Source organism: Muscardinus avellanarius, assembly GCF_963383645.1.
Source record: "Muscardinus avellanarius genome assembly, chromosome: 6".
Classification (NCBI taxonomy): domain Eukaryota; kingdom Metazoa; phylum Chordata; class Mammalia; order Rodentia; family Gliridae; genus Muscardinus; species Muscardinus avellanarius.
The window spans coordinates 77,836,303-77,858,593 of NC_137791.1; the positions used below are offsets into that span (position 1 = coordinate 77,836,303).

Sequence of the window (22,291 nt, forward strand, 5' to 3'; positions counted from 1 at the left end):
ACCCTGTTTCCAAAAAAGGATAAAAAATGCCTGGGAGGATAGCCTGGAGGTAGAAAAGGCCCTGGTACCACCAAAAAGAAAAAAAAGGGTACCACCCCAGTACCACCAAAAAGAAAAAAAAGCTGTCTAAGCCAACCGTGGTGGCGCATGCTTGTAACTCCAGCAATTAGGTAGACTGAAACAAGAGAATCGCAGTTCGCAGACAGCCTCAGCTACTTAGGCCCTTTGCAACTCAGTGAGACCCTGTTTCAAAATAAAGAATAAAAAATAAGGCTGAGAATGTAGCTCCAAGGTAGAATGCCCCTGGGTTCCATTCCCCAATACCGCCAAAAAAAAAAAAAAAAAAAAGCCTGGTTCCCAACTCAAAAGATTAGCATGTAAATACACATTTTTATTTGTTGCATTAATTTAAAGTGCGTAAGGTACACATTTCAAATACTTTTCAAGAATCTCTGATTTAACCAGTCTTGATCTTATACGGAATAACAACTTTATCTACCTCTTATGAAAGACCATGCATCTCCATTAAGTAAAGTAGCCATTAGGATCATCTGATAGTTGTGGGAGATAAAGAATAACAACTCTCACTACAACTGGCAGGCCCTTCTTCAACTGTACCCTATGGGCTTGAGGGCCACTGTTAGTTACAAAGAGCATTTGGAACTTATCAGAGCAGATTTGGGGACTAGCTAATTCCACCTTGCTTTAAACTCTCATTCTTTTCATTTACCTTATTATTTATTTATTTATTTATTTATTTATTTATTTATTGGTGGTACTGGGGTTCCTGGAAGCCCTCCTACCTCCGGGCTACACTCCCAGACGTATTTTATACTTTTTTATTTTATTTTTGGAAACAGAGTCTCTTAAGCCAGCACGGCTGGCTTCGAACCTGCGATCCTCCTGTCTCCGCCTCCCAAGCGCGGGGATTACAAGCGTGAGCCACCACGCCTGGCCTTCATTTACCTTATAAATGTACAGTTGTCAGGTCATTTAAGCTCTCCTTTCTTTTTTTTTTTTCTTCCGGTTTCTTTTCCTTTCTTTTTGTGGTACTAGGAGTTGAACCCCAGGGCATTATACCTCTGAACTACACCCCATGCCCTATTTATTTTTTATGTTGAAACAAAGTCTCACTAAGTTACTGAGTACTTTGCTAAATTGCTAAGACTGGCCTGAACCTGTGAGCCTCTTGTCTCTGCCTCTCAAGTACTGGAATTATAGGTGTGGGCCAGTGTGCCACCACACTCAGCTTCTGTCTTTCATCTTTTGTGTTTCCTCTCCCACATTTAATCTCCTTCCTTTCATGATGCTGTCTCAAAACACAAATATTGGTTAATAAAATCTGCTATACTGTCACTTACTTCTTGAAATGCACCTTTTCTTTAATGAATCTACTTTTTACTCTGTAATGTTTTCATGTAAAGGGGGTTCATGTTCTCAATCATGTGTAACTTAGAGTTGTGATGCCACATTATGGATCACCCAGCCCAGAGTGTACTTTCTAGAGACCATAGTTCCTCTAGCCTCTTGTAAAAACTTCCTGTTCCCTTCAGGCTCAGGCTGTCTATGGTTGTACCATCTCTAACCACTCCTCCTTGTAGTTATTTCTATAATTTCTGGTCACTAATTGTTCACTGAAAATATGTCTAGCATCTTGCTAAAGGCCTTCTTTCCTCTAAGTTCTACTCTCATCCTTGATGATTTTAACGTCACCAACAACCCAACCACCTGGCTTTCTCAATTCTCTGGCCTGGCCTACAGTGACAATCTCGCCCTCTTACTAAAACCTCCTATCTTCTCAGCCCAAGCATTCCCAGACTGCTGGGCATGGTAGCACAAGCTTGTAATCGCAGTACAGGGGGTCGAGATTGGATGACTGTAGGTTCTCAACTAGCTTCAGCTACTTAGTGAGACCCTATTTCAAAATAAAGAACAAAAAATAGGACTGGGGGTCTATCTTGAGGTACAATGCCCCTGGGTTTAATCCCCAGACCACCAAAAAAAAAAAAAAAAAAAAAAAATCACAGTTGATCTGCTCTGTGACTTCCCTGAAACTTTCAACCTATCAGCCTCTCTTTTTACAAATCTCTATTTTTACTTCCTACTATCCTAGATTATATAGATCCTCATTCCTTCCACTCTACAGATATGCTAAGTTTTATGTTCCTGGAAAAGACCTATCCCTAGGAAAAAATGACTTCTTTCTGTATTTGCATCTAGGTAGCTAAACAGAGCTGGAGGGGAAAAGTCACAACTCGAGCAGTATGCACTAGGTAAAAATCATGGAGCACATCCTCAAAGCAGCCTCATCCCTCACTGAAAATCTTTCTAATTAGGTACTCAACTTGCTTTCCTCGTTTTCAAAAGACTATTTCTAACCTTCTTTATTAATACTCAACTGTGTTCTTCATTCTTCTCATATGACGCTGCCTGCAATTCAACTTATCACCAATCTGCAAAAGGACCTAACCTTCACCTACTCAGGCCTTCAAAAATCAAGAGAAAATGTGGCCTGGCAGTACTTGACGAGATATAGCTACGATTTTCTAGAAACGACTTAAGATGTCAACCTAGCATGCAGAATCCTAACAAATATTGAGCAGGAGAAGGAAAAAGAAATCCATCTATACTCAATATTCCACAGTGAAAGGAAGGTTATAAAAAATACAGTCCCACTTCTCACTCCAACGCTATTTCCTAGACACTAATAGTTCAGAGTACAAAAGGCATCTCTTCAAATAATTTCTTTCGACTATACCTCCGTCACTGTTCCCTTCCTCTGTAATAATGTCCAGTAGTCGCTCAAATGCATTTTCAAAAGCAACAATCTTCTGGATGGCTCCATTGCTTCTTGTCAGGGCTTGCAGTAGTAAGACACCCTTATAAACAGGAAAGAAAATGCTCAGTGCCACTCAATATTATAGAACATCTTTAAATTATTAAATCATAGAATTTTAGAACTGGCAGGAATTCCACAAGTTTGATTTCTTCACTTTAATAGATGAAAACAAGGACAAAGAAGTTATGCATTTCAAGAGGATTACTTTTGATTAGCATACATGTTTAACAATTCCTAATTTAGTTCTCTTTTCACTGTACAATATAAATCTGCAATTCTTTCTCATTCATCAATCACTATAGTTTTCATTATGGCTTAAGTGAATTGAATAGCATTATATATTTCTTAAGAATGCTACTGTACATGTTTCAAAAGTGTAACAATATAAATCAACAAACTCCATCATGGTCTAATAGAGAAAGATCAAAAATTTCTGCAAATACCTGTCCCCCAAATTCTCAAAACCTGATTCAAAGTCAACAGAAAAAAGAAAAAAGAAAAATCATGCCTCAGGAGTGCCATGATCGGAACAAGACATTGCAAAGCAATCTCTGCCTCTGGCTTTTAGGTTTCCTCAGCTTCAGTCACACTGGATTTAGTTTATGTATTCTGTCCCTTCTTTACCATTACAGAAAACCTCGATTCCTCTGCCTATTTTTACTGTTGCCTGTAACCCCACCTGGGAGACTAACAGGACAATTGCATGTCTGAGACCAGCCTCAGCTGTGTAGAGACTTTCAGCAACCTAGCAAGACCCTGTTTCCAAACAAAAAACAAAAAGGGCTGGGGGGTGCAGCTTGGAGGTAGAATGTCCTGGGTTCAAACCCCGGTATCACCCCCACACACACATACACGATAAATAAGAGTGCCAGGGGGTTGGTGGTGCATACTTGTAATCCCAGTACTTGAGAGGCTGAGACAGAAATATCTCATATTTGAGGATAGCCTCAGCAATTTAGTAAGGCCCACAGCAACTCAGTGAGACCCTATTTCGAAAATAAAACAGGGCTGGGGCTGTAGCTTGGAGGTAGAATGGCAATGGGTTCAATCCACTGTACAAAAAAAGAAAAAAAGAATGGGACAAGTCACTTAATTTCTGTGGCTCTTGGGCTTTTTAGTGTAAATATGAAAATTGGATTATTTTGATAGGATCTCTTAGCTCTAGAGTTTAAGTTTAGAAGGTTTTCCCAATTGCTATCTGAAGTATTAAAGTTGGTTCTGTTGCCATTTCCTTTTCCTCTTCTATTTTGCAGGGCTGGAGTCTAAGCCAGGATCTCATGCATGCTAGGCAAGAGTTCTATCACGAAGCTGTATCTCTAGACCAAGTATTACAAAGGCTTTTTTGTTTTGTTTTTGTAGTACTGAGGATTGAGTCCAGGGGTACTCTACCACTGAACTATTATAAGCATGCACTGCCTTACCTAGTTTATTAGAGAGGATTTTTGTTTGCTTTCTGGTACTGGAGATTGAACCCAGGGTCTTTCTACTTTCAAGCTACAACCCCAGCCCCTTTAAAATTTTTAATTTTGAAATAGGGTCTCACTATTGCTGAGACTGGTCTTGAACCTGTGATACTCCCGTCTCAGCTTCTCAAATACTTGGATTATGGGCATGTTCCACCATGTCCAGCTTAATGCAGTTTTGATCAGGTTGTAGGTAACAACAGAGAGAAAAGTTCAAACAACAAAACAGTATGGCATCAACATGAAATATTCAAACTTAGGTCTATGGGTTTAGCTTAGTTGTAGAGCATCTTCCTCAAATGTGAAAGGACCCAGGTTTGATCTCCAGCATGTCAAAAGTAAATATGTAAATAATAAAACATTCAAACATATAAATATTAATATGAATCATAATGGAAAATAACTCCAGAGCAAATCATGCTCCATAATTAAACAGAGACTACAAGGAGACTCCTTTGAAATATGTATTCAGCCAAATGAGGGTGAGGACGGTGAATGCAATGCTTTGCTAAGTTCAATGTCTGAAAATGATTCCTCAATTCCTTAGGAGGAAATTCTGGAGGTAGAGTTCTGTGTCAAATACAACCTTGAAGAAGAAGGTGAAAGAAAGCCTAACCTTGTAGAAAGAATTTAAATTGCAAAATGGTTTGTCTAACCCAAAATATTATGTAGGTGGAAAGCAAAAATAACGTAGTATTGTATATATAAGGTCTAAAAGATTGATTATCACCCAAATACAATCTCTTATAAATCATAAAGGTCAACAAAAACTTTATTTGCAATGAGAGAGAGAGAGAGACAGAGAGAGACAGATAGAAAGAGAGAGATAAAACTGCATAACTCCATTTTAAGAAAATGGCTTTTTTTCTATTTAACTTACATCATTACGTATAACTTCCCTGGAATCTGCTAACAAGTCCATCAGTCTTGAAACACCTATAATATAGAACCATGAGAAAAAGTGGCAGATCTAAAATACAAATAGTAATTCAAATTACAAATAATTTATTAAAACACTCTTTCTTTCTTTCTTTCTTTCTTTCTTTCTTTCTTTCTTTCTTTCTTTCTTTCTGCACTGGGGGTGGAAGCCATGGGCTTTTCTACCTCTGGGCTATACTCCCAGACGTATTTTATACTTTATTTGGAAACAGGGTCTCACTAAGTTGCTGAGAGCCTTACTCAGTAGCTGAGGCTGGCTTCGAACCTGTGCGATCCTCCTGTCTCAGCCTCCCAAGCACTGGGATTACAAGCATGCGCCACCACATCCAGCAAACACTGTTTCAATTTTTAAATCAAGATTATATAAGAAGGCCGGGCGTGGTGGCGCACGCTTGTAATCCCTGCAGCTTGGGAGGCTGAGACAGGAGGATCACAGGGGTTCGAAGCCAGCCTCAGCTACTTAGTGAGGCTCTCAGCAACTTAGTGAGACCCTGTTTCCAAATAAAATATAAAAAAGGTCTGGGAGTATAGCCTGGAGGTAGAAAGCCTCTGGGCTCCACCCCCAGTACCACCAAACACACACACACACACCACACACACACACACACACACACACACACACACACAGAAAAGGATTATATAAGAAAGAAAAATCACTTACCCATGGGACTGACTAAAATAATCTGTTGCACCTGAGGCCCTAGTTGTTTCAAAAGAGAAGTTAGAAGCTTCACACCAGGCCAGCGGACATGGAAATCAAACTCCTACAATAAAATAATTTAAAATATTTAATATTTATAATTTACATCTTCAAGAAAAACATTTTTCAACTAGTAGTGATACCAGATACTACATGTAAAAATGAAGTAAACTTTTGAAAATAAGCAGTTGGAGATGTAGCTTAGTGGTACAGTGGTAAGGGCCCTGGGTTCAACACCCAGTACAGAAAAAAACAAAAGCAAAAAGAAGAAAATAGAGTTGATATATATTTATTAGAATGACTAAATGTTAATGATGGGACTAAACAGTATTTTGTAGAAATGGAAATAAGATATAGATGGTATTTATCATGTAAGCATATAGAAATGTCACAATAAACTTCACTAATTTAAAAGGTATATATACATGTTGCTTCTATAATAACCCCCCCCCAAAATAAAGGCTTATTAAGATGACAAAAAAATTCAAGGTTCCTTATTTACCTCCAATAAAGATAAAAGGAGAGTGACATTTTCTTGCTGCTTAATGAAAATTTCGGTAAACTGGCTTCCCAAATCCTCACTCTGTCTTGTGGAATTTTCTTCTGTAATATTAAAAAGTACAGTACTTCAACATGACACTATGTTATTGTAAATACTCTTTTCACTGAAGAGTTAAGCAAAAATTATCATTTTCCTGGTATTTAAACAATCCCACACTGAAATAGTATGGCCACTAGTGTTATCAGGTCTCTAAAGTTATCAATTACAAAAGAAAACTTTATTCTTAAGATAATTTTCAATGCCATTTAAATACATTTTCATTCTTTAAATATGATATCTGAAGATCATGAAATAATTCATGTTTTCTTAAGAACATTAGGTTAAGTTTTAGAGCAAGAGAACTGCATGAAATGATAGAAATATTCTATCCTGAGAGCCCGGTGTGGTGGCACACGCTTGTAATCCCAGCATTTGGGAGGCTAAGACTGGAGGATCGTGGTTTGTGGACAGCCTCAGTTACTTAGTGAGGCTCTCCACAACTCAGTGAGACCCAGTTTCAAAATAAAGAATAAAAAAATAGGGCGGGGGTGTAACTCAGAGGTTGAATACCCCTGGGTTCCATCCTCAGACCTGCAAAAAAAGAAAGAAAGAAAAAAGGGTTGAGGCTGTAGCTCAGAGTAGAATGCCCCTGAGTTCAATCCCTAATGTTAAAAAAAAAATTTCTATCTTGAATGTGGTAGTAGCTACACTACTGCATTCTCTTACCAAAACTCACAAGACTACCCAACTTCAAAGAGTATAAATATATCTTAAATATCCTTTCAACAAATTGTCAAACATACAGTTTTTGCTGATTGTTACTGTTATACTGAATAATTTAACCATAGAATTAAATCAATCATCTGCACATTCTTCATTATCTTACAGTGCTTATAAAACTATTTGGCAGCTGGGCGTGGTGGCACACACTTGTAATCCCAACATCTGGGAGGCTGAGACAGGAGGTTTGTGCAAGTTCCAAGTCAGCTCCAGCTACTTAGTAAGGCCCTTTGCAACTCAGTGAGACCCTGTTTCAAAATAAAGAATAAAAAATATGGCTGGGGATGTAGCTTGGAGGTAGAATGCCCCTGGTTTTCATCCCTAGTGCTGCCAAAAAAACCAAACTATTTGCCGAAAAAATCAGAACTCAACATTTCTCATTTATCCTTCAAAAGACTTTATATTTTTCCCTAATATTTAAATTTTTAGATTAAACTATTTATTATTTCATTTATTTATTATTAACTCTTTGTTATTGCATTTTCAAAAGGATCATTACAACTGGAAAGAACAACTGCCAAAGCAAATGCTCACTTGGGCTCTGCCTACATTACAAAGTCAATTCAGAGATGGCAAAATGCTACTCCCCATCCCCTCATCATACCAGACAGAGGTGACTGATCACAGCCTTTGAGGACATCAGATTTTTTTTTTTTTTTGGTACTGGAAATGGAACTCAGGGGCTTTTCTACCTCTGGTCTACACTCTCAGACCTATGTTATACTTTATTTGGAAATAGGGTCTCACTAAGTTGCTGAGAGCCTAAGTAGGAGGCTGGCTTCGAACCTGCATGATCCTCCTGTCTCAGCCTCCCAAGTACTGGGATTACAAGTGTGCATCACCATGCCCAGCTCTCAGAATCTTTTTACACATATTACTCTAGGCAGGACTACAAACTATTGGAGCCAGCATTCAAGATCAAACCCGTTCACCATCTCTCAGAAAGCTCTCTTTTAAGTGTAGGATTTTAATATTAAAACAATGTAGAAATGGAAAAAATACCCAGCAGATAACAGGATAAAAGAAAGCAATCAACAGTGACAGTGACAATACTATTTTATTGTTTTGTAGAGAAAAAAGAGACCAAAAGGAAATGTTTTTAATTTTGATTATGCACCAGGTTGGTAGGTTGATCATTCTCTTAATCATCTCTTATGTCAGTAAAATAATTCACTCTTTGAGTTTTAAAACTATACTATCAGCTGGGTGTGATGGTACACACCTGTAATCTCAATACTTGGGAGGCCAAGAAAGGAGGATTTCAGGTTTGAGGACAGTCTCAGCAACATTGCAAAACTCTTAGAAATCCAGAGATCCATTTTACTTACTTACTTACTTACTTACTTACTTACTTACTTATTTTTTGCGGGTCTGGGGATGGAACCCAGGGGCATTTGACCTCCGAGCTACAGCCCCTGCCCTAATTTTTATTATTTATTTTTTGAAACCAGGTCTCACTGAGTTGCAGAGGGCCTCACTAAGTAGCTGAGGCTGTCCCCACCACGCCCAGCTCAGAGATCCATTTTAAAACAAAACAAAACAAAACAAAACAAAAAGGCCTGGGGTGGAGAAGAGAGATAGAATGCCCTTGGGTTCCATCCTCAGCATCAAAAAAAAAAAAAAAAAAAAAAAGGAAGGAGAGGAGGAAGAGAAGGAACCACAACTATACTCTTGGGTAGAAAACACTGCAATTTAAAACAATTACACTGCCTGCTATACTTAGAAGAGATGGTGAGGGAGCACAGGGAGTCAGGTCACAAGGCAATCAGCAAGGTAAGAGGCGAAAGGAGTCACGATTTCTGTGAAAATGGAGGGAGCCAGATTTGTTGATATACTGCATAAATGGGTATGAGGGAAGTAAAGAGAAAGGAAAAGTGATTCCAATGGTTTTAGCCTGACGAACTGAAAAAATGGAATTTTCACTTATTGAGATAGGAACACCATGGAAGAAGAATTTTAGGAGTAAAGAGAGAATTCCAAGTTTGATTTTGAACATGTTAAGTTTGAAATACCTTATGAAAATCAAAGTGGATATATCAAGTAGGCAGTTGAATAAATATAAGGATAGATGTCAGTGAAGAGATCTGGATGGGAACACCAAATAGAGTGGTAAACATATAATATCTAAAGCCAAAAGACTCGGTCACAAAGAGCATCTATAAAAAGCTTGTTACATCTAAGCCAGGCGTGGTGGTGCACGCTTGTAATCCCCGCGCTTGGGAGGCAGAGACCGGAGGACTGCAGTTCACGGATAGCTTTAAGCTACTTAGCGAGGCCTTCTGCAACTAAGTAAGACCCTGTTTCAAAATAAAGAATAAAAAATAGGGAAGGGGGTGTAGCTCGAAGGTCAAATGCCCCTGGGTTCCATCCCCAAACCCACAAAAGAAAAAAAAAAAAAAGCTTACATCTAACACCATACTTTATTTATTGCTGTACTGGGGATTGAATCCAGGGTCATTCTACCTCCAAACTACACCCTCAGACCATAGACCTTTTTTTTCTTCTTTTTTTCTTTTTTTTGTGGTACTGGGAATGGAACCCAGGAGTATTCTACTGATAAGCTATACCTCAGCCTTATTTTTTATTCTTTATTTTGAAACAAGGTCTCACCAAGTTGTGGAGAGCCTAAGTAGCTGAGGCTGTCCTCGAACCATGATTCTCCCGTCTCAATCTCCCAAGTACTGGGATTACAAGTGTGTACCACCATACTGGGCTTAATATCATACTTATTAGTGAAAGACTTAATGTTTTCCCTTGAAGAACAGGAAGGAGGCAAGAATATTCACTCTCTCTAATTCTAGTCAACATTGTACTAAAGATTCTAATCAGTACCGTGAAGCAAGAAAAAGATGAAAGATATATAGAATAGAAAAGAAATAAAACTGTCTTTATTTGTAGGTGAGATGTTTTTCTACATGAAAAATTTTATAGAATCTATGAAAAAAGTGATTAGAATAAATAAGAGCTTAGAGTTATAGGATAAAGGGTCAATAAGTAAAATTAGCTATATTTCTATATACTAGCAATGAGCAACTAGAAATTAAAATTTACAAAAATTATCACTTACAAAAGCACCAAAAAGTATATATTTGAAAAAAGATGTGTATGACTTATATTGCAAGACTCCAAATCATTGCTGAGAGAAATTAAAGACCTAAAGAGAGATACTGTGCACTTACATCAGGTCAGTATTTTTAAGCTGTCAGTTTTCCCCAAATCAACCTCTAGAGTTAATAAAATCTCTATTGAAACCTCAGTTGGCCTTTTTTATTAAAAGTGACAAGCTGGACAGGCATAGTGCCATATACTTATAATGTGAATACTTAGGAGGCTGAGACAGGAGGATTACAGGTTTGAGGATAGCCTCAGCAAGTAATGAGACTAGAGCCTGTTTCAAAATAAAAACAAAAAACAGAACTCGGGGGGTAGTTCAGAAATAGAATGTTCCTGGATTCAATCGTTAGTGTAACACACACACACACACACACACACAAAAAAAAAAAAAAAAAAACAAAAAACTGACAAGCTGATTCTAAAACTAAGCATGCAGATAGATGCAAAGAATCTGAATCAGTGAAAGTAATTCTAAAGAACAAAGTTTATATTATATAATCTCAATATTATATAACTATAGTAACCAAAACAGTACCATGTAGAGAACAGAAAGCCCAGAAATGAGCTAATTAACTTCAGACAGATCACAAACCTTAGTGTAAAAACAAATGGACCACAGATTTAATCTTAATTGTTAAAACTATAAACCTGAGGACTTCCGGGAAGATGGCGACCGAGAAAAGTGGGGCTTAAGAGCCCCGCTAACAACCAATCTCCATTACCACAAAATCAGCACCTTTCATAGCCAGAAAACACCATCACCAGAGAAACAAAAAAATCACCAGGCTCCAGAGAGGAAGGGGACTCAGAACAAAGCTCAGAGCCACAGAGGAGATACACCGGCCTCACGCCCGAGGACGCGGCAGCAGCGCCATACTGCCGGCGGCAGCGGCGAATTCACCAGACGGCTACAGCAAGCCGAGGTGAGCCACTGCGGAACAGCCGGGCAGGATTTTTCGGCGCAGAGAGCATCTAAAGCTCCCAGTGGCTGAGCTCAGCACACGCTGCAGGGACTCAGAGCGGAGCTCAAAACCAGAGAACAAATACGCCAGCCTCACGGCCGAGGGTGTGGCAGCGGCACCATATTGTCACCGGCGGCGGCAGCAGCAGCGAATTCACCGAGTCCACTACAGCTCCATCTGCGTACTCAACAACAGTGAGTAAAACTGCGGGCCACAGAGGAGAAATCCCAGTACTGATTCCCAGGGACTTGACCCAGTGGGGGAGTGGCGGTGGCAGAGATATCACACCATAGGAGAACGCCCAAACTGGCACCCCCCATAGTCTAAAGCAACCTCTATCAACTCCCTGGGTCTGAAACTCTGTGATACAACCCAGTAAAGGAGTAGTGGGGTCTGAGATACCACAGACTCGAGATCCAGAGCACCTTAAGTGAAGTCATAGTGACCCAAGGGAAGAACCCAGACAAGGCACAAACTTCCAAAATCATGGGAAAGAGGAATAACAATGGAGCAATGAATGCCCACAACCCTACAACATCAGAACCCGATAAAACAGAAATTCAGAGATTTCTAGAAGATCAAATCAGGAAAATAACTGTAGAAATAATAGAGGTGTTTCGAAAAGAATTCAGAGAGAGCCAAAAAGAGATAAAGGATGCAATTAATGAAGTAAAGGCCTCAATTCAAAGTACAAACAACCAATTAGACTAGAGGAGAATAGAATCTCACTCTTAGAAGATGATCATTCAAAAAAATGAACATAGTTTCAAATCTAGAAAAAAATATCCGACAGCAGAAATCTGACATTGAAGAAATATGGGCCCATTTTAAGAGAGCTAACCTAAGAATAATTGGAATAGAGGAGGGAAAAGAAGGTGAAACCAAAGGGATCAACAATCTCTTCAAAGAAGTAATAGCAGAAAATTTTCCAAACATAGAGCAAGAGGTTGATACACAGGTCCAGGAAACTTATAGAACTCCCTTTAGACAGGATCAGAGAAGAGGATCCCCACGCCACATAATTGTCAAAATGACCACTGTGGAAGCCAAGCAGAGAATCTTAAAGGCAACAAAAACAAAGGGCCAAGTGACATTCAGAGGCAAACCAATGAGAATCACTCCAGACTTCCCAAACCAAGTCATGAGAGCCAGAAGGGCTTGGAGTAACATATTCCAAACTCTGAAAGAAAACAACTTCCAGCCAAAAATTTCCTAACCAGCAAAACTTTTTATCAAATTAGATGGAGAAATAAGAAGCTTCCATGACAAACAGAAACGGAAGGAATTTATGTCTTCAAAACCAGCACTAGAGAAAATACTCAAAGAGATTAACTACAAAGAAGAAATAGGTAACACACACCAGAACCAGAGAAACAAGATTTTCCATCCAACAGACAACTAAGATTATTTATCTGTGGAGATTCATTACTTATGTTAGTCTTTTACCTATCTCTAAATTGTATTGTTTACTTTTATTGTTGTTAATTTTTAGGAATTCTAGTTGGAATATTAATATACCTTCAGATATAGCATTTAGAAATATTTTATCCCATTCAATCAGTAACTTTTAACTCTGTTTACATTGTCTTTGGATATACAATATTTTTTTTTTAATTTTTTAGGGAGTTTGTATACTCTTCTGTTGCCTGTGCCATTGAAATCATATCCAAGAAATCACTGCCAATTTCAATGTTGTGAGGTTTTATGACCCAGATTTTCTTCTAAAAGTTTATAGTCTTAAGATTTATATTTAGGTCTTTTATCTATTTTGAGTTAATATTTGTATATGGTGTTAGGTAAGGGTCCAATTTTATTCTTTTTATGTAATTATTATTTTTCAACAATATTTAGTTAAAAGATTATTATTTCCACCACCAAATGTTCGTGGAAACCTTGTCAAAAATAACTTGACAATATATGAAAGAATTTAGCTCTAGGCTTTTATTTAACTCCAATAGTTTATATATCTGCCTTTAGAACAGTACTACACTGTTTCAATTATTGTAGCTTTATATGGTTTGAAATCAGAAAATATATATCTTCCAGCTTTGTTCTTTTTCGAGATCGTTTTGGGTATCTAGAGTCCATATTCTATATTAGGATAGATTTTTTTTTCTGAAAAATAAATATATAAATATATGATAGTTTCACCTAAAAAAAAGAAAAGAAAAAAATATTCTCTGGTAAGAAAGAAAGCAAAAAGAAATATTGAAATGTTATCTTTAAGTTATCAAAAGCTTGGTATCAGACAAATGAAACTGTTATTTGAGATTATTGTTTTAAATTTTGGATAAATTGCTATAATACTAGATGTCAACCACTAAGCCAAGCATGGGAAGGAGGGATGGGGAGGGAATGGGGTGGGGATCGCGTGGGGGCTGACTGGGCGACGTGTGCATGTATGTCTACAAAAGTTTGTATCCCACTATGGTGTATGAATACAGTGTACCAATAAAAAATTTAAAAAAAAAGAAAAAAAACTATAAACCTTACAAAGAAAACAGGGAGAAATCTTAGTAATCTTAGATTTGGTAAAAATGTGTAAACTTTTACTCTCTGAAAAACATTAGGAGCTGAGTATGATGATGCACACTTGTAATCCCAGTACTTGGAAAGCTGAGACAGGAGGATTGCTGGTTCATTGGCTATTTAGTGAGGCCCTCTGCTGTTTCAAAATAAAGAATAAGAAATAAAGCTAGGGAGTTGTAGCTAAGAGGTAGAATGCCCCTGGGGTTCAAGGTTCAATCCTCAATATCTCCCCCCCCCTCTCTCACACACACACACACACACACCAGACAAAAGATTAGAATAAAACACTTTGGCAATGAATAAAGATACATGGGTGGAAAAAACCAAATTCACATGTGAGCTGGTATAGTGGTGCATGCCTGTAATCTCAGTACTTGAGAGGCTAAAACAGGAAGATCACAGGTTTGAGGATAGCCTCAGCAACTTAGTGAGATTCTCAGCAACCTAGCAAGATCCTGTTTCAAAAGAAAATAATTAAAAGGGCTAGGGTGTGGCTCAGAAGTAGAATGCCTCTGGGTTCAATCCCCAGTAACTAACACACACACACACACACACACACACACACACACACACACACACGAAAATTTGTTTAACCTAATTTTTCATTTCAAATTAAAATTATAATAAGTTACTAGCAAGGATTGCAGGTTCACGGCCAGCCTCAGCTACTTAATGAGGCCATCTACAATGTAGTAACACCCTGTTTCAAAATAAAGAATAAAAAAATAGGGCTATGGGTGTAACTCAGAGGTAGACTGCCCAAGCTCAATTCCCACTACTAGAAAAAATTTTTTGTTTTTTTGTGGGTCTGGGGATGGAACCCAGAGGCATTTAACCTCCGAGCTACACCCCCTGCCCTATTTTTTATTCTTTATTTTGAAATAGGGTCTCACTGAGTTGCAGAGGGCCTAAGGTAGCTGAGGCTGTCCGCGAACCACGATCCTCTGGTCTCAGCCTCCCAAATGCTGGGATTACAAGTGTGCGCCACCACGCCCGGCTTCTAGAAAAAAAAAATTTAAATAGATAAGCTACTAGAAGAGCTAAAATAAAGAAAAAAATAGTAACTGATCACACCAAGTATTGGAAGTATATAGAAGACCTAGAACTGATACACTCCTGGTAGAAATATAAAAAATTACAACTGCTTTAAAGAATGGTTTGACAATTTATGAATGATACTTGGCCATTCAAATCCTAGGCATTTACTCAAAAGATATAAAAACATAATCCACATATACACTATACATGAATATTTTATAAAAAAGGAAAGGCTTAAGTTACAAAAGAAAAACTTAATGAAAATGGACATAATCAAAACCCCAGAGCTGCTGGGCGTGGTGGCGCACGCTTGTAATCCCAGCATTTGGGAGGCTGAGACTGGAGGATCGCGGTTCACATACAGCCTCAGCTACTTAGTGAGGCCCTCCGCAACTTAGTGAGACCCAGTTTCAAAATAAAGAATAAAAAATAGGCCGGGGGGTGTAGCTCGGAGGTCAAATGCCTCTGGGTTCCATCCACAGACCTGCAACAAAACAAAGCAGAACTGAGGATATGCTCAGTGGTACAGCACATGCCTAGGATGCATGAGGCCTTGGGTTCAAACCCCAGTATTAAAAGAAAAAAAAGCCCCCAAATATGCCTACTCTCATAGCTTGGATCTAGAATGTCCCCCAAAGCTGCTGTGTTCAAAGTGTGGTCTCCACAGCAACCCAGATTAGAGGTGGGGTTTAGGTAGTTACTAGATCATGAGGGCTCTGATCATATCAGTGCATTCAAGAGAATACCACTCAGCAATAAAAAGGATAGAGCACTCATATACAACATGGGTGATAGTTTTAAAAATTATTGAGTCAAAGAAGCTAGGATCACCCCTGCCACGTACATAGTAAATGATCTCAATTATGTACAATTCTAGAAAAATATAAGGTAATCTACAGTAAAGTGGCATAAGCAGATTTGTGACTAAATGGATTACAAGTAAGTACAGGAAGCTTTTGGATAAATTCATTATTTTGGTAGTGGTGGTGGTAATTTCACAAGTTTATATATACACCCAAATTAATCAAATTGCATATTTATTATGTAATTATATGTGCAGTTACTATATATCAATTGCACTTCAATAAAGCTGTATGTGTGGGAAGAAATCCAAGTAGAGATATCAAGTGGTAAGTTGAATATGTTGGTATATGAATATGTATATTATCTCAGTGGAGAGGTCTAGGTTAACAATGTACATCTGAGAATGGCAAGCATATAAATGTTATTTGAAATTAACAGTATAGATGCAATCACCAAGAAAAAGAAGATAAAAAAATCTGCTAGCATAGTGGTACATGTCTGTAATCCTAATATCTGAGAGGCTGAGACAGGAGGATCCCAGGTTCAAGGCTAGCCTTAGCAAATTAGAAAGATCCTGTTTCAAAATAAAACATTAAAAAGGGCTGAGGTTGTACCTAAGAAGTAGAATGCACCTGAGTTCAGTTCCTGGACCTTAAAAAGAAAGTCTGTATCCTGGGGCATTTCAGTATTAACAGACTGGGGAGACAGGAAGACAACCAGTAGACTATGGAGACTGAGAAACAGAATTAAGAAAGTGCTTTAAGGAAAAGGGCGTGATGAACAGTAAAAAGTATCAGAATCTTTAAAGATTATTATTAATATTACCACCAAAATGCAAAAGATGTAAAAAAAGAAAATGCCGGGTGTGGTGACACAAGCTTGCAATCCTATTACTTGGGAGGCTCGGACAGGAGGATCACAAGTTTGAGATTATTTTCAGCAACTTAGACTCAGTTTCAAAATAAAATATAAGCCAGGTTTGGTGGCACATACTTGTAATCCTAGTACTTGGGAGACTGAGACAGGTGAATTACAGATTTCAGGCCCATCTCAGAAACTTAGCAAGACCCTGTTTCAGAATAAAAAATAAAGCCAGGCATGGTGGTGAATGCTTGTAATCCCAGTACTAGGAACACCGAGACAGAAAGATCAAAGATTCACAGCCAGCCTCACTGCTTAGTAAGGCCTTCCACAACTTAGTGAGACCCTGTTTCAAAATAAACAATAAAGGCCGAGCATGGTGGCGCACGCTTGTAATCCCAACATTTGGGAAGCTGAAATAGGAAGATTGTGGTTCATGGACAGCCCTTTATAACTCAGTGAGATCCTGTTTCAAAATAAAGAATAAAAAATAGGGCTGGGAGTGTAGCTCAGAGGTAAACTGTCCGAGTTCAACCCTCCGTACCACACAATAAATAAACAAACAAACAAGTTGGACATGGTGATGCATGTTTGTAATGCCAGTACTTGGAAGGCTGAGACATGAGGATCAATAGCAGGTTCACAGCCAGTCTCAGCAACTTTAAAAGGTCATGTTTTAAAAAAAAATAAAATAGGGCCAGGGGGAATAGCTTGGAGATAGCCCCTGAGTTCAATATCTGGCACCAAAATAACAAAACAACAACAAGCCGGGCATGCTGGCACATGCTTGTAATCCCAGCTTTTGGGAGACTGAGATAGGAGGATCAATCGCAGTTCGAGGACAGCCTCAGCTACTTATTGATGCCCTTTGCAAGTCAGTGAGACCCTGTTACAAAATAAAGAATAAAACATAGGGCTGGGGGTGTAGCTTGGAGGTAGAATGCCCCTGGGTTCCATCCCCAGTACAGCAAAAAATAACAACAGCAACAGCAAAATAAAAAATAAAATAGGGCTGGGGGGTGTAGAATGCCCCTGAATTTGGCCTTCAGTACCGTAAATAAATAAATAATATAAAATAGGGTTGGGGATGTAGCTCAGAGGTAGAATACTTCTGAGTTCAATCTCTAGCATCACAAGAAAAAGATATATTTCATATTTCCAGGAACTTGCTTCTCTGATACTTGTATTTTATCATATATTTATCTTTTTCTTATAAAAGTAGAAAAAGTACATATAATCTATCAAAAGTAGTTATTTGAGTTTATGACAGTTTAGATTTTATTTTTATTCATTTATTCATTCATTCATTTATTTTGGTCATAGTGGGGGTGGAACCCAGGGGCTTTCTACCTTCAGGCTATACTCCCAGACCTATTTTTTAATATTTTATTTGGAAACAGGGTCTCATTAAGTTGCTGAGAACCTCACTAAGTAGCTGAGGCTGGCTTCGAACCTGTGCGATCCTCCTGTCTTCAGTCTCCCAAGCGCGGGGATTACAAGCGTGCACCACTATGCCCGGCCAGTTTGGATTCTAAATAAAAGTAAATTCACATTTCTGGAGTTTTGGGTACTGGGGCTTGAACACAGGGGAATTCTACCTCCAAGCTACACCTCCAGTCCTCTTTATGTTTTGTTTTGGAAACATGATCTCACTAGTTGCTGATAGTCTTGCTAAATTGCTGAAGTTGTCCTAGAACCTGTAATCCTCCAGTCTCAGCCTCCCAAGTACTGGGATTTATAGATATGCACCATCACCCCTACCGCTGAATTTAAGACTTGCAAACTATTGATTTTTTTGTCCTTCAAGTTTTGTCAAGTTAGTAGTAGCTTCAAAAGTACTGTTGAGGAAAACAGAAACTATTTTCCACTTCAGGCAAAATAAAGGAGATGAAAGGGTAAAAAAAAAAAAAAAAAAAAAAAAAACCAACTATACTGAAAAGTGATCATTATGATACTATATGACTACTGATTTGTTGGCATTACTGAGTTAAGGTGGCAGAGGCTTGACCCTACAAATGCCTATTATTAATCATAAGGATGCCTAATATTCCAGCCTAACTAGATCAGATTTAAGGGACATTGTGTGCTACGGATCTGCATGAAGGATTTCCTTTGGGAGCTGATAAAATTCTGTGTTCTAATTTTTTATACTCGGAAAGTAAAATCTTGTTTGGTGACTTTGAAAGCTCAAAGGTGAATTTATGATTGGAGCTGAAAAAAACACCAGGTGAACAGCAAGAATTAAATGCCTATCCCTTTATTTGCAGGCTGACATTAAATGCAAAGGGAGACTGAAGAAACAGAAAAAGACATGAAAATATGAAGCTTTTGAAAATTTCTCTTTAGAATCAACTGTGACTAGCGATCCTGATCTTCAGTGAGAAAGAAACTATGCAGCCAAGAAAATTTCACAAGATTTGGTGGGGTAATGGGCTACTCTTTTAAGCCACCCCAAAGCTCTACGAACCATGGTTATATGGTGGATCATCCTAGGAATAAATCTCTAGCCAAATTTTAACAAAATTCTCTCTATATAAAAGTAGATGAAGCCGGGCATGGTGGCCCATGCTTGTAATCCCAGCATTTGGGAGGCTGAGACAGGAGGATCATGGCTCCCAGCCAGCCTCAACTATGCAGTGAGGCCCTTTGCAACTCAGTGAGACATTGTTTCAAAATAAAGAATTTAAAAAGTAGGTCTGGGGGTGTATCTCAGAGGTAGAATGGCTCAGGGTTCAATCCCCAGTACTGCAATAAATAAATACATAAGAAAATAAATAATTACATACATACATACATATATACATACATACATAAATACATAAAATAAAAGCAGATGAAAAAAATGGAATGAAGCTGGGTGTGGTGGCGCATGCTTGTAATCCCACTACTTGGGAGGCTGAGACAGGAGAACTGCAGGCTGATGGCCAGCCTCAGCTACTTAGTGAGACTTTCTACTATGTATTCAGACCCTGTTTCAAAATAAAGAATAAAAAGTAGGGTTTGGGATACAACTTTGAGGTAGGATGCCTCTGAATTCAATCCCTAGTACCATAAAAACAAAACAAAACAAAAAACAAAACTGAATGAACAGTGGTGAATGGGGAACACATGTGGCAAATAAATAGCTCTCTAAATACATAAGAAATTTGTGTTAAAAGACAAGAATAGCTGGGCGTGGTGGTGCACGCTTGTAATCCCCGTGCTTGGGAAGCGGAGACAGGAGGAGTACACAAGTTCGAAGCCAGCTGAGCTGGCTTAAGAGACCCTGTTTCCAAATGAAAAAGTATAAAATAGGTCTGGGAGTGTAGCCCGGAGGTAGAAGGGTTTCCAAAAACCCCAGTACCACCAAAAAAGGAAAAAAAGGAGAAAAAAAAACCCGACAAGAATAAACTGGACATGGTGGTGCATGCTTGTAATCTTAGTACTTCAGAGGCTGAGATAGGAAGACTGCGGGTTCGTGGCTAGCCTCAGCTATTTAGTGAAGCCTTCAAGCAATCTAGTGAGACCCTGTTTCAAATTAAAGAATAAAAAATAGGGCTGGGATGTAGCTCAGAGGCAAAATGCTCCTGGATTCAATCCTGGGGAGGAGGGGGAAGAAAAAAAGAAAGAAAAGCTGGGCTAGGGGTGTAAATTGGAGGTAAAATGCCTTTGGGTTCAATTCCCATCCCCCCTCAAAAATACAAAAATATGATGGTCATGGTGGCTCATGCCTATAGTCTCAGCTACTTGGGAGGCTGAGGCAGGAAGATCCCTTGAGAATCAGAAGTTTGAGCCAGGTGTGGTGGCGCATGCTTGTAATCCCTGCGCTTGGGAGGCTGAGACAGGAGGATCACACAGGTTCGAAGCCAGCCTCAGCTACTTAGTGAGGCTCTCAGCAACTTAGTGAGACCCTGTTTCCAAATAAAATATAAAAATATAGGTCTGGGAGTATAGTCCGAAGGTATAAAGCCCCTGGGGTCCACCCCTAGAACCACCAAAAAAATTAAAAAACAAAAAAGAATCACAAGTTTGAGGCTGGGCAAAAACAAGTCTCAATCTGGAAAACCAACCAAGAGAGAAGTAACATTGTCTCTCTCTAGAAATTGAGATTACTATAGCACACTGACCTAATTGTGGATGTATTCATATTTGTTGAATGAGATAACACTTGTGTACATAATTAACAAAATGCTTTAAAAAAATATATAGTATAACTGCTTTCCTCTGAGTGGTGAGAATATACACTCAACTACAGAGGCAGAAGAATAATGTGAGAGGAACTGAATGTGACATGGGCGAGAGAATGGAGAGTACCTGCCCTAAGGAAGCAGCAGCCACCCAGCTCCAGTGGAAGTCCAGGTGCTGTTGGCTTCAAAGCTTTAGGCAAGCAGCCCCAAAGCAGTGCTGACACTGAGGTTATGGTTACTTAGAAAAATGTTAACATTTTTAGAAAATAAATGAAGTTATGATGTCTGTAACACTTTCAAGTAGTTTTTAAAAAGTTTTAGATTTTGTTTGTTTTTTATTAAACCCAGGCCTTCATGTGTGTTAGGTAAGTACTCTACCACTGCTCTACCACTGAGCTACACTCCCAGCCCCAATCTTCAAAGTTTTACAAAAGAGAAGTCTAAATAAAAAAACTGACATGAAAGCTACCATTCTGTAATACTTGCAACTTATTCAAATTATTTAAAATTCTAAATTGGCAAAAAAAATCTTGATTATGACAATACCCTTGGGCCTAAAGTTTGTGAAAACATTTGAGGAAAAAAAAAATCTAGAGAAAAGCTCAAAATAAAAGTCCACTGTCAACTGGGAATATATTATAAATTATAAACTAAAAAGGAAGGGGGAGCCGGCATGGTGGCGCACACTTGTAATCCCAGCATTTGGGAGGCTGAGACCAGAGGATCGTGGTTCGCGGACATCCTCAGCTACTTAGGCCCTCTGCAACTCAATGAGACCCGGTTTCAAAATAAAGAATAAAAAATAGGGCAGGGGGTGTAGCTCGGAGGTCAAATGCCCCTGGATTCCATCCCCAGACCCACAAAAAAAAAAAAAAAGAGGAAAAAAGATACAAGATTTGATGGATTCATTCTATGAAATTACTTTTTACAGGCTGAAATATTTTTATGTAGGTAAACACAAAAAACTAACTTGAGGGTTTAGATTTTGGTTAGTATTTTTCAAAATGTAGAATAGTGTGGAATGTTACTAGGTACCTGGTGAAAGCTGGCACCTATAGATAAGTATTTTTGCATTAAAACGAAGTTGATAAGACTACTTTTCTGGAGGCTTCTCAGGGTTTAGCATCAAGGTAAGTTTGTGGAGCTTCAGAGGGGATTACTGTACGTTATCTAGCTATCGACCCCTTCTGTTCAATGCACTGAGGAATGCAGGTCTAATACCAGAAAAAATTCACTTTAATGATTGCATTGAGTACAAGCTAACAAATAATCTAGCAAGAAGCAGAATATCTCTGATTTACTTTGTAGCTTATCAGTATATAAGTAAGATCTACTTTTTTTTTTTTTTTTTTTTTGCGATTCTGGGGATGGAACCCAGGGGGTATTCTACTTCTAAGATACACCTCCAGCCCTATTTTTTATTATTTATTATGAAACAGAAAATTAGGTCAGGCATGGTGGCACACGCTTGTAATACCAGCGCTTGGGAGGCTGAGACAGGAAGATCACACAGGTCCAAAATCAGCCTCAGCTACTTAGTGAGGCTCTCAGCAAC

At 38.5% G+C, this 22,291-nt stretch overlaps 1 protein-coding gene across 5 annotated transcripts in view; it reads right to left on the minus strand.

Moving 5' to 3' along the window:
• Positions 1 to 22,291, minus strand: part of USO1 (USO1 vesicle transport factor) — a gene marked incomplete at both ends in the record, with an annotated part of 108,364 nt that overhangs the window by 53,718 nt on the left and 32,355 nt on the right. For all 5 annotated transcript variants that reach the window (XM_080697563.1, XM_080697562.1, XM_080697560.1 and 2 more), the window contains 4 exons: positions 2,759 to 2,879; positions 5,183 to 5,238; positions 5,903 to 6,005; positions 6,444 to 6,544. In XM_080697563.1, the coding sequence (XP_080553689.1) occupies positions 2,759 to 2,879; positions 5,183 to 5,238; positions 5,903 to 6,005; positions 6,444 to 6,544 (381 nt within the window). The remainder of the gene's footprint in view (positions 1 to 2,758; positions 2,880 to 5,182; positions 5,239 to 5,902; positions 6,006 to 6,443; positions 6,545 to 22,291) is intronic.